The sequence below is a fragment of the Lethenteron reissneri genome, chromosome 65 (genome assembly GCF_015708825.2).
Source record: "Lethenteron reissneri isolate LAM-NWPU_2019-01 chromosome 65, ASM1570882v1, whole genome shotgun sequence".
NCBI classification, from domain to species: domain Eukaryota; kingdom Metazoa; phylum Chordata; class Hyperoartia; order Petromyzontiformes; family Petromyzontidae; genus Lethenteron; species Lethenteron reissneri.
The window spans coordinates 9371810-9384707 of NC_083843.1; the positions used below are offsets into that span (position 1 = coordinate 9371810).

General features: G+C 50.6%; 1 protein-coding gene across 1 annotated transcript in view; it reads left to right on the forward strand.

The window, feature by feature from the left end:
• The first annotated feature begins 684 nt into the window (after positions 1–684).
• The window catches only part of LOC133359580 (E3 ubiquitin-protein ligase TRIM7-like), a 33976-nt gene continuing 21762 nt past the window's right edge, over positions 685–12898 (forward strand). The window contains exons 1-3 of the mRNA XM_061578026.1: positions 685–1257; positions 3224–3319; positions 6634–6867. Of these exons, the coding sequence (XP_061434010.1) occupies positions 685–1257; positions 3224–3319; positions 6634–6867 (903 nt within the window). The remainder of the gene's footprint in view (positions 1258–3223; positions 3320–6633; positions 6868–12898) is intronic.

The window sequence follows — 12898 nt, forward strand, 5'->3', positions numbered from 1 at the left end:
CCCGACACGTTTCCATTCATTGTGTTGAGCACTGCGTGATGTCTTTGATCACCGCTCACCCTCCGTCCCGACACGTCTCCATTCATTGTGTTGAGCGCTGCGTGCAGTCTTTGATCGCCGCTCACCCTCCGTCCCGACACGTTTCCATTCATTGTGTTGAGCACTGCGTGCAGTCTTTGATCGCCGCTCCTCCTCCCTCCCGATACGTTTCCATTCATTGTGTTGAGCACTGTGTGCAGTCTTTGATCACCGCTCCTTCTCCCTCCCGATACGTTTCCATTCATTGGCTACCACAGTCTGATAAGCTCTCCAACCCCCCCCCCCTCTCCACCTCCCTTCAACTTGCTTATAAGGGATTACATCTTGAATCATTGCTTCACTTGATGCAGCTAATTCGGCTGTGACGGTCCCACCTGATGACGGAGACTTGTGTTGCCTCCGAAACGTCGGGATTTTTATTTTTATTTTATTTTTATTTTGATGTTTTACTTACGTGACTTAACCGAAAAAACCTAAGAATATGAATCTTTGCAGTCACGAAAGCTTCAAATCTAGAATCTACTGAATAGAACACACCTCGTCAATGGTAATCAACATCTCACGATATTATAAACATAAAGTATTTTTGTTGAAATATATTCTCTCAGCCACAGTGAGGAACTATTGTGGGTGCATCCTCGAGTCATGGCGAGCGCAGCTCCCGCTGAGAACTTGGACCGTGAGTTGACCTGCTCAATCTGCCTGGACACGTTTGACTGCCCCTCCACGCTGAGCTGCGGCCACTCGTTCTGCCTCCATTGCTTGGAGGACGCCTGGAAGGAGACAGACTCCTACTGCTGCCCGCAGTGCCGCAAGACCTTCCCTCGACGACCCCAGCTGACCAGGAACGTGACGATCGCCAACCTCATAGAACAGCTGCGAGTGACTGAGACCATGGTTGCTGCTGCTGCTGGCGGTATTGTTTTCTGTGACAACTGCCCAAAAGGCAAGACGTCTGCAGTGAAGACCTGCCTCAAGTGTGAGATGTCCTTCTGCAGGAAGCACCTCGCGCCTCACCTGGAGAGAGCGAAGTTGAAGGACCACGTCCTGGTTTCACCAGATGTGAACCCTGAAGAACGCAAGTGCAAGAGGCACAAACAGGAGCTCATATTCTACTGCAAGCAAGACGTGAGCCTCGTGTGCACAGTCTGCGCTTTCACTGGAAAACATCGAGGGCATGATGTTGACACGCTGGAGAACGAGCATAAGACACGGAAGGTAAGGCCCGCATGCCAACAGCGAGAACCAATGAGGTGCAGAAAAAAACATGCATTGAGATTATTTGACAGCTCAACATTTCCCCATGATAAACCACTTTGATGAGTTATCATTTGTGGCCAGGTCGCTTCTAAAAAAGAATAATTGATACCTCGGTGGGCTTTGCCTGGTAGGATGGGGATGGCTAAGTTGCATGTGTTTGTTATACTGGTAGGAACGAAGTGGACCAGACCACCAATAGATTAATGTGTCCGTCCGTCCGTCCGTGTATCAACATCGCCCCCTACTGCAAACACTTGGCATGACCCTGTCCGACAAGATGGCCGCCCGCTCCCCCTGCAATGTGAATTAAACAAGATGGCCGCCCGCTCCCCCTGCGATGTGAATTAAACAAGATGGCCGTCGCTTCCGGTGCATCACGGCAAAACTTTAAACTTCGCTTCAGAATTACTTTACTGAAACGCAGCACGTTTTTAAAAAAAATTACTTTACTGAAACGCAGCACGTTTTTTAACACAGAGACAAGAAACATTTATTAACACAGAGACGAGATACATTTAATCGCCTTATTTGTGCACGAAAAGCACGGCGCGAGGCCTAGTGCGGCAGGCTTCGCGAGGCCTAGTGCCGCAGGCTTATTGACACAGAGATGAAACGCAGCACGTTTATTAAAAAAAAATTACTGAAACGCAGCACGTTTTTTTAACACAGAGACAAGAAACATTTATTAACACAGAGACGAGATACATTTAATCGCCTTATTTGTGCATGAAAAGCACGGCGCGAGGCCTAGTGCGGCAGGCTTCGCGAGGCCTAGTGCGGCAGGCTTTTTAACACAGAAATGAAACGCAGCACGTTTATTTAAAAAAAAATACTTTCCTGAAACGCAGCACGTTTTTTTAACACAGAGACAAGAAACATTTATTAACACAGAGACGAGATACATTTAATCACCTTATTTGTGCACGAAAAGCACGGCGCGAGGCCTAGTGCGGCAGGCTTCGCAAGGCCTAGTGCGGCTGGCTTCGCGAGGCCTAGTGCAGAAGGTGGTGGTGGGGGCTGGTGGTGGGGGCTGGTGGTGGGGGGTGGTGGTGGGGGGTGGTGGTGGGGGCTGGTGGTGGGGGGTGGTGGTGAGGGCTGGTGGTGGGGGGTGGTGGTGGGGGGTGGTGGTGGGGGGTGGTGGTGGGGGGTGGTGGTGAGGGGTGGTGGTGAGGGGTGGTGGTGGGGGCTGGTGGTGGGGGGTGGTGGTGAGGGGTGGTGGTGAGGGGTGGTGGTGGGGGCTGGTGGTGGGGGGTGGTGGTGAGGGCTGGTGGTGGGGGCTGGTGGTGGGGGGTGGTGGTGTGGGCTGGTGGTGAGGGCTGGTGGTGCGGGCTGGTGGTGAGGGCTGGTGGTGAGGGCTGGTGGTGAGGGCTGGTGGTGAGGGGTTTTTAAATCTCACAGCGTTTCTTGTCAAAACAAACACTTTTAATTAACGTTACACTAGAATACAGTAATTTTGTCTTTAACTCCTCTATACCCGGTCGATATCCTTGTACCGGTACTAAGTATTATTCCTACCAGCCCACCCCGCAGGGTCCTGTTTGGGTGATTGTTTACCTTTCTAGTACTTTGCACTACTATCTGGTTTTTGTATAGTGTGTTTTTTAACGTTCTTGCCCACCCCTACTGGACATTTGTGAAAAAGAGCTTTATAGCTCATCGGATTCCTCCAGTATAACTACATATACTGATTATGATACTTCTACAAGAGCTGATAAAAAAACTGCCCCCTAGGTATAATAGAAACATCTCATACAACAAACATCACCGTGGGTTGATTCTCTGTCCACAGGTCCCTTGCGTATTAGACTTTTTCAGTCAGTCCAGGATGACTTCCACACCACGCTTCTGGTGGGCAATTCAGAACTGTCACCGTGGAGGGCTCCGGATGGAGTGGAGTCTCCTCTGATGACTTCGTTTCTTGTAGGGTAGAGTCGGTGAGGAGATGCGAGCAGTGGAGAAGGACAGGGAAAAGGCGGAGGCGTCCGTGGGACAGAAGAAGGCCATTTACAAGGACGTGCAGGTACTGCGCGTGGCCTCTGTGGCCCTGTGACCTCCACCCCGAGTGGAGTCTGTGACTCTCCCCTTGAGGATAACTCCGTAGATTCAAGTGAACTCTGTTAAGCTTGAGTCCGTGTGTAATAACTGTGCAGGACATTGAATTATTATAGTTATGGGTGATTGAAACGTAATCTTTTTTAATGCAACGTTTTACACGAAAATGTATCTCTCGTGAGACTTCAAAGCACGTCGCAAGATAACTCGAATGGCTTGCAATGGATCAGATAAAATAAAGCATTATGGAGCAACGATTGTATTGAATTATAAACTAGACATTAGTGAAGATGGCGATATAATACGACAGGAAATCGGCTGTTGAATGCTAGATTAAACATAAGAGATGCGGCTATAAAGAGAATGCAAGGAATGCCAGAAAACACTTTTGCTCTCATGACACTCACCTACCTCTAAAGCAGCAAAACGTAGAGCCAATTTTTATTTAAAAGTTTTACATTGAATAGGCACGAATCATGATGTATTAGTGATTAGCTCTTTTGATGTAGTACATTTTAATGATTCAGATAATTACGTAATTTAATCTACTTTTGATATGTCTTCAACGATATTGCTCTGAGCTTGTTTGCGTTGTCGCATGCATGAGTTTGTTCATTCATTCGTTTCTCAATCCACTTGTCCTGGTGAGGGTCGCGGCAGCAGAATGTTGAGTAGGACGATCTTGACATCCCTTTCCCTGGTGACAGACTCGAGCACTTCCTGGGGAATTCCCAGGTGTTCCCAGGCCAGCCGAGTGACATAGTCCCGCCAGCGTGTCCTGGGTCGGCCCCGCGGTCATCGCTCAGTGGAACATTCCCAGGAGAATTCCAGGGGGAGTCTACCGAGGGGCATTCTTACCAGGTGCCCAAACCACCTCAACTGGCTCCTCTCAATCCGGAGGCTTTCCCAGATTACCGAGCTCCTCACCCGATCACGGAGAGTGAGCCCGGCAACCCTGCGGAGAAACCTCATTTTGTGTTCCTTCCACCTCTCGACTATCTCCTTCGTTGTGTTCAATGTTACTGAGAACAGATGGGGCCACATCCCATATACCCTTCCTAATGCGTGGGATGGTTTGACAGAAGATCTTTGAGGCTGCTCGGTCGTCTCTCTCCATGGCCTCTCCAAGTGCCTCCCTTGCTCAGGCTTTCGCTTCAGCAATTGCTACCGCTGCCACGCTCTTGGCAAACTGGTACCACTCAATCGAGTTGGGAGACCTTTTTTCAAGCATAGCTAGGAAAAAGTCTCCTTATTCAACTTGTCAGCATACCTCAGCACTGGTGTCCACCAGCAGGACCTAGGTTTGCCACTTTCACAGGCACTAACTGCCTTCGGACAACAGCTTTGCAGTCGCATCCACAATAGAGGTCCTGAACATTGTCCACTCGGACTCAATGTCCATGACCTTCTCTGGAGTGCAGAAGAAGTTTTCCCAGAAGTGGAAGTTGAAATCTTTCTGCACTGGGTCTTCCGCCAGACGTTTCCAGAAAAGCTGCACTATTCGTTTGGGCATTCCACATCTATCTGGTCGGTGCCCAAAACATCAGATGTAACTTACCACCAGGCGGTGATTAGTTGACAGCTCTGCCCATTTCTTCACCCGAGTGTCCACAACATATGTCCTTAGGTCTGATAATACAACTATAAAGTCAATCATTGTCTTTCGGCCCAAGGTGCCCTGGTACCAAGTACACATATCAGCATCCTCGTGTTCGAACATGGTGTTAGTTATTGACATTCAGTTACTATCGCAGAATTCCAGTTAAATCTCCCCGTTCGGTTTGAGATCAGGGGGGACATTTCCCCTAATCATGCCTCTCCAGGTTTCTCTATATTTTCCCAAGTGAGCATTGACTTCGCCCAGTAAGATTATGGAGTCGGTAGGCAGCACGATCGAACACTGCACCCACCATCTCCAAGAAGGCCGAATACTCTGAACTGCTGTTGGTACATAAGCACAGACAACAGTCAGAGTTGTCCTTTCTGAGACCCGACGTCTCATTGAGGCGACCCTCTCATCCACTGTGACAAACTCAAACTGAACAGCACCCAGCCGGGATTGTGAATATCCCCACACTCGCCCGGGGCCACTCACCAGGGGTTTCTCCAGAATAGGAGAGACCACCCCCGATCGAGAAGTTGGCGTCCATTGCCAATGCTGTGTGTGGAGGTGAGACCCATTATATTTAGTTGTTACCGTTCCACCTCTACCAGTGCCGACTCCTTCCTCCCCCCAGTGAAGTGAGATTCCATTTCCTAATAGCTAGTACCCATTTCCAAGGTTCAGTCCGTCTGAGGCCATCCCACTCTCTGCAATACTAGCATCGCACCCGCCCCTCACCCTTCGTCCTGCAGATGGTGGGCACAGAGGATGGCGCCACGTAGCCATTTTGGGCAGGGCTCAACAGGGTTATGTGGTTACTTGGCCACCAGGCGCTTCTCGTCAAACACCACCCTCAGGCCTGGCTCCATGGGGTTGTCCTGGTATACCTTGTCTGGGTCAGGTTATCTGATTTTAGTATGTTTTAACCATTCATGAAGGGATGACTTTTTGGACCATTATTTGTCTGTAACCTCTGCCCATACCTGTTAACAAAGGCAGATCCTACCAGGAGTACAAGACTCTAGGCGACATAGCTCTAAGGGTCACTGGAACACACAAACCCCACCAAATCCTGCTGTAAAAAAGGGCATCAATTCACACATCTCCATGTTGTGGAGAATATTAGTAATACAACCAAAAAAGCAGATAATTGGTCTCCATCAAATATCAGAGCTAGGAGTGATTTGAAAGGATGGAGGGAGGGGAGAGAGCCCAGCCTATGCTTAGAGGAATGGACATTCCAATACCGTGAGTTAGTTTTAATAACAAATCATTTTAGTAAGTTATTAGTCGTTAATTTTCTCCATATTTGTGCATAAAATATCTCAGTTGTATTGAATATATATTTTTAGTATGTTTTGGGTGGGTACATTTGTTTTAGGAATGCATTTTAGGTAATATAATGGGACCGTATGGAAAATTGTTTCGATTTACAATTTCATGTTTCACTTTATGATGTGTTTATTTCCGCAGAGGAATACAATTTAGCTTTTTATCTTACTAACCATATTATAGACGTGAACGTCCTAGATTCTTAAACAGTTATCAACCTGTTCACTGAGATGTGAGACATAATGTGGAGGCAAGGCAAACTAGGTTTGGAGTAGCCAGAAAAAATGTGACTTTGGTATTTATAGCATTGAATATGAAATGATAGCATCCATCGTACACCCTTGCAGGATTGCATGGTCCAGACCAAGGCTCGCATCTCAGGCGAGTTCACCCACATGAGGGAGATGCTGATTGAGGATGAGAGGGCAACTCTGGATCGCGTGGACATGAAGTGGCGCGAGCTGCTGTCCCAGATCGAGGAGAACATCGCTCATTACGAATACGAAATCAGCGAGCTCCGGGCAGCAGCCACGCGCCTGCGCACTCTGCAGGAGGAGAGGGACTCGCTCACGTTCCTGCAGGTAGAGTGAGTAGGCATCACCCCACCTAGCCACCATTGACCACTGTTGCCTCCGCAGTGGCGATGTTTACGCACGAAACCAGGTACCCCTTTGAGGCTGAGTCGACCTTGGGGAGGCCCAGGACCCATTCAGATAATCGTCACTGGTGTTGGTCGTGAGCAGGAATCGAACTCGTGTCACCGGGTTGGTAACGCAGTGCGCTTACCATTGCACTACCACTCCCCCCACACTAACTTGTACACGCACGCACATACGAGCACGGGCGCACACCTGCACAAAAACTCACTGCCAGCACGAGGCTGACAGATTACATTTCGCGAAGGATCGCTCTACTGAGAAAACATTGTTCCGTGATTAAGTTTGCGTTTTACGTCGACAACTGCCCGTACATTTAGAAAGGCGGCACATGCAAGGTATCACAAAGAACATAACGCAACTTGCATTGTCAATACAATCTATGGGCCATAGATTGTATTGAAACAAGTCCACCAACCTGAATTTGTATGTTCTAGTGAAAATATAACGAAAATATAACTTACCACTGAATTTCCAAATAATAGATAAACGATTAACATTTTGACTTTTAACTTTCGTGACTGCAGGAATTCATATTCTTTGGTTATGTCGGTAAAGTCATGTAGATAGAAAAATTATAATTTTATTTTTATTATTTTTATTTTTATTAACTTGATTTTTATTATAATATTTCTATCTACGAAACTATTAACACACAAATCCCTCGAGTTAATAATCGTTTGGTAATTTATACAGACGTTGGCACTACAACATCAAACCACATACAGATTTAAGCTACTTACCTCTAGATTTAGCTAATTCATGTATCCAAATGTCGACCAACCAAGAGTAATGCTGAAAAGAGAAGAGCTTTTAACATCACGTAAGCCACAGGCATTTGTTTTCTGATCAGTCTCGGAAAGTTTAAACCAATCGGAAGATTGTCTGCATCAACAAGTGTTCACCCATAATAGAAGTTTTTTTTGGGTTAGATCGCTTAAATGTAAAGGTGTCATTAAACCTGCCACCACCCGATACAACCAATTAGATTTCGATTTAAAGTATTCGTGACTGCAGGGATTCATTTTCTTGGTTCTTTTGATAAAGTCACGTAGAAGGGAAATAATAAAAATAAAACATGATAAAATAAAATTATCACGATGTTTCGGCCACAACACAAGCAGTTGTCATCAGGTGAAGTACAAAGCTGTCTGAAAAACAGCATCGTAATGAACACCACTAAGCTTGGCAGCTTAGTGGGAGGAGCAGAGTGCCTTGACAAAGCAGTTTACATATCAAGAAGAATTTAGCATATTGACGCTAAAGAACTGCAACTAAATCGTCCGCCAACAGCAATATCGGTTCACTATATGGTAGTTATTATATAGTGTAGTGTATACCCAGTTACTTAATGTTAATAGCTCAGCTTATTGGAGAGTATATTGAGCACATTGATTATATTGATGTATTTTATATTTATTTTTTTCACATCGGTTTATTGTGTAGGGGTTATTACGGGAGAAACGGCGGACAACAAACACAGGGTTGTCGGCACTCACATACACGGGTGGTCACACCGACGTCCGCATCAGTTATTGCCCACGCCCCAGCCCTCGGAGGCGATCCCTATAAAAGGTGGAACCCAAAGAGCTCGAGTTCAGTTCGACACGAAGCTGACCAGTGAAGATCCAAGACTCGGAGATTAGGCCCTGGGACTCCCCGGTCTCGCCGTCCTTATAAGGGCCGAGCCGGGTAAGCCAGTGGCGCGGCCCAGGAGCTTCCAGACCGCTGCCCTTGTCAGGGCAAGGCTGGTTAGCTGGTGCCGAGATCTGTGCTTGCCAGGGCCAGATCAGTCAGCCCCCCGTAGCCCAGTAGAGGAGGACTGGGGGACAGGACAGAGGGCTTAGTACTAGGGTGGGTTTCCCATAGTACGGGTGAAGGGGCCGATACCCCTTCAACTATTGTATCTGTCCCGGAGTTAATAAACAGTGTGTCTCAACTTCGACATCGTCTCCTCCGATACTTACTACATCTGGTGTTAGAAGTGGTCCAAGCATGGATACGAGACGGAAGACTCGTGCCCAAGACCCAGGAGAGGATGACGACGAGGGAGGGGCAGTGCAAGACATCGCCTCCGACGTACCTGCACAACTGCTGCCGGCTCCGACATTGGCGGGGTCGTCGGAGAGGGCCGGGACGTCGACTGACGAGTTGGCGTTGGCTCACTCGCGGCTGGCGGAGCTCTTGTATGCAGCGGCCGCTATGCTCGAACAAATAACTCGCCTGGGGCCGGGAGGAGCGACGCGGTGGGAAGATGGACAACGCCCGCCAGAAACTCCCGCCTTTACAACAGCGGGGCGACTCGAAATTCCCGCCTCACAGACAGTAGGGGCGGAGGGAGGAGTCCCAGCTCGTCACGCGGGGGACGGTGCCCAGCCAGCAGCCGCCACGTCATCGGCGGAGGCGGGTCGCGGTGGCGGCCTATCAGGGGTTGCGACGTCACCACCAGCGGACGCCAGCACCGACCGAGCCCCGACCAACACGTCACTGACGGCGCGACACCCATTAGAGTTTGCCATTACTCATACTGTACGGGGACGCGCTATGGATGCTGCAAGAGGATCGGAGACGGAGCCGACATTCCAGCAACGTCTGCCGGCCCTGCAGGTATTTGTTGCAAGCGACGGCGATTGGGGGGGGTTCCAGCGCCGGTTCTTGGCCCACCAAGAGATGGCAGGCTGGTCGGACAACGAGGCGCTGTGTGCTCTCCCGGCGTTATTGGACGGCGACGCCCTGGGCACCCTCACTGCTGCACCCAAGTCGGCACGCTCCACCATTCAGTCGGCGCTGCAGCTGCTGGCCACCGTTTATGGGCCGCCCTCTGACTGTCGCCAGCTCTTCTATGAGCGGCAGAAGGGTGACAAGGAATCGCCACTCGCTTATCGCACGGCCCTGCTGTCATTGGCGAAAGACGCTTTCCCGCGTATGGATGAAGAGGGGATCGATGCGATGGTGGCCGAGAAAATTTTGCTGCTGGCTGACGATCTGGACTTCACCATCTTAGCGCAGGACGATGCGGATATGTCATCACTGCGGGCTGCAAGGCACATTCACGCCAATCTCATCTCCCAGCGGAGGAAGGCGAACAAAGCAGCTGCACGACACACCGTGGCGGCGACCTCTTCCGGAATGGAGGGAGCCTTCGCTGCGGATCGTTCTGCAGGATGGCGATCTGCCGAGCGTCCAGCTCGGGACGTCCCAAGCCACCGAGACCAGCCCAAGTCCTCTGGAACGCTCGTCGTCTGCTATAATTGTGGCCTCCGGGGCCACGTGGCGTCCGGATGCCGGGCTCCTCGACAGCGCGGTGCGAGACCTGGAGCTGCGGACGGCCCTCCTCACAAGCCTTTGCAACATCCTCGGGCAAGTCATGGCACCCCACATGTTCGGCCTGCACACACACCCACTTTCCTATCACATGGTCCGACACACAATTCTCGGGGGTTGGGTGCTGGTGCGTCGGGTCGCGGCATGTCGGGGAGGGCGCTCCAACCGGGCCAATGGTCCGAGTTGGCTCACCGAGTTGTGGCTGCATCGGCGGGGTCGTCCGTTGTCGCGGGACATATTGACGGGGTGGAGGTACGGTTATTGGTCGATACGGGAGCTTCGGCAACTATCATTTCGGATTTGATTTATAATATCCTGCCCGTTCAGAGTCGCCCGTTGCTCCCTGTCGATATACCGTTTTACGCTGCAAATGGGGGCTCGTTGGGTATTATCGGTCAAATTCGAGCGCAAATTTCGATAGGGGACATTAAACTATCTGGGCCGGTGTTCGTCTCTTCCTCGCTGGCTATTCCGTGCCTGTTGGGGACAGACTTTTTGGCCAAATTGCCCATCAAAATTCTGATTGACCAGCAATGCATCGAGCTTCCATCAGGCCGACGTATGACGTTCCTACCTGCCACCCCTGCCGTGCGTGTTGCCTGTGCTACGGTACAGGCGCTTGTTGCTCAGACGGTGCGTGTACCCCCGGGGGCACAGATGTTGGTACCCCTGCGCTTGCGTCGTCCGTTCGATAAAGGGGTTTCTGACCGAGGCGTTATTTTGGGACCATCTAGAGCCGGGGTGTGTGGGCCAGATCTGGTAACGGCCCAGACTATTGTTAAAGGGGATGGGGACCCGTTTATCGCGGTCCTCAATGTCGGGACACGGACGGCAGTGGTTTCGCAAGGTACCGTGTTCGCACATGCGGTTCCGGTACCTGCGGAAACGCCGATCGTTGGCCAGGTGGCCACCGATTCTCAAACGCGATTAGCCTCAGACGCTGACGAGGGTTGGCTGGATGCGTTGTGTGCTGAGTCACCTGACCTGTCCGACGCACAACGTGCTAAATTACGCGCCTTATTGCGAGAATTTTCCGACGTCTTCAGTAAACATAAATACGATATCGGATGTACCGAATTGCTACGCCACCATATTGACACCGGTGACAACGCTCCTATCCGCCAGAATCCTTTTCGGTTAAGTCCCGCCGAAAAGGATCATGTCAAATCGGCTGTAGATGACATGTTGAAATCGGACATCATTTCTCCCTCAACCAGCCCTTGGGGTGCACCCATAGTGTTGTTAAAAAGCACGACGGGTCCCTAAGGTTCTGCGTTGATTTCCGGCGATTAAATAAGATCTCGGTGGCCGATGCTTATCCGCTTCCTCGAATGGACGAATCGCTGGATGCCCTCGCGGGATCGCGATTCTTTTCCACTTTGGATTTGCTCTCAGGATTTTGGCAACTTCCCTTGGACGACGAATCTAGACCCAAAACTGCTTTCCGAACGCCGCACGGCCTCTTCCAATTCAATCGCTTACCCATGGGATTACACTCTGCTCCCGCGACGTTCCAGCGCCTGATGGAATTGGTCCTCGCTGGCTTGCAATGGGAGGTGTGTTTGATTTACCTGGATGACGTTATCGTATTCAGTAAGACGTTCGAGGAACACCTTGATAGGCTTCGGGCCGTCTTTCTCAAGATGCGCGCTGCAAATTTGAAATTCAAGCCACAAAAGTGCCATTTGCTGCGCGAATCTGTTAAATATTTGGGTCACATCGTCGGCCGGTCAGGTATCTCAACCGATCCCGCCAAAACGCGTTGTGTCAGCTCCTGGCCTACCCCAACCTCGGTGGGGGAGGTTAGAAGCTTCATCGGCTTTGCTTCATATTACCGTCGGTTTGTTGCGGACTTTGCTTCCATCGCTAAGCCACTACATGCCTTGACGTCAAAAGGGGTCAAATTTCATTGGGTAGCGGTGGAGAACGCCGCTTTTGTCTCTCTTCGGGATGCCCTGGTGGGGGCCCCGCCGTTAAGCTACCCCGATTTTTCCATGCCGTTCGTGCTCGACACGGACGCGAGCAATACCGGGATTGGAGGCGTGCTGTCACAAATTGTGGGTGGCGTGGAGCGCGTTGTGGCTTATGGTAGTAGAGTACTGTCCCCGGCCGAGCAGCGGTACTGCGTCACCCGCCGCGAACTGTTGGCTATCGTGTTCTTTATCCAACAGTACCGGCCATATCTGTATGGCCGGCATTTCACCGTCCGTACAGATCATGCGGCGTTGCAGTATGCCCTACGAATTAACCAGCCATCGGGGCAGTTGTCCCGATGGCTCGAGATCATGCAGGATTTCGATTTTGAAACAACTTACCGGAAGGGGATTCGCCACACCAATGCCGATGCCCTATCACGCCTGCCGATCGCCCCGGATTGCACTTGTTTCTTGGGTTCGGGCCGTTGCAAATCGGCAAGTGACGGTCAGGATCGGGTTCTTGCGGCCGCAGTTGATACTCCTTCGGACGCTGGTCCTCTTTCGGGGGGTGGGAGTGATTCCCTACTTGGCTTGTCGAGTGCTGAGTGGGGCCGCCTCCAAATGGAGGATGCGACCCTCCTGGCACTACGATGTCGCGCGGAAGGATCGGGTCCAGGAAAGTCGGGCGTTGACTCATGGGGGTGGTGCCAAGGCGT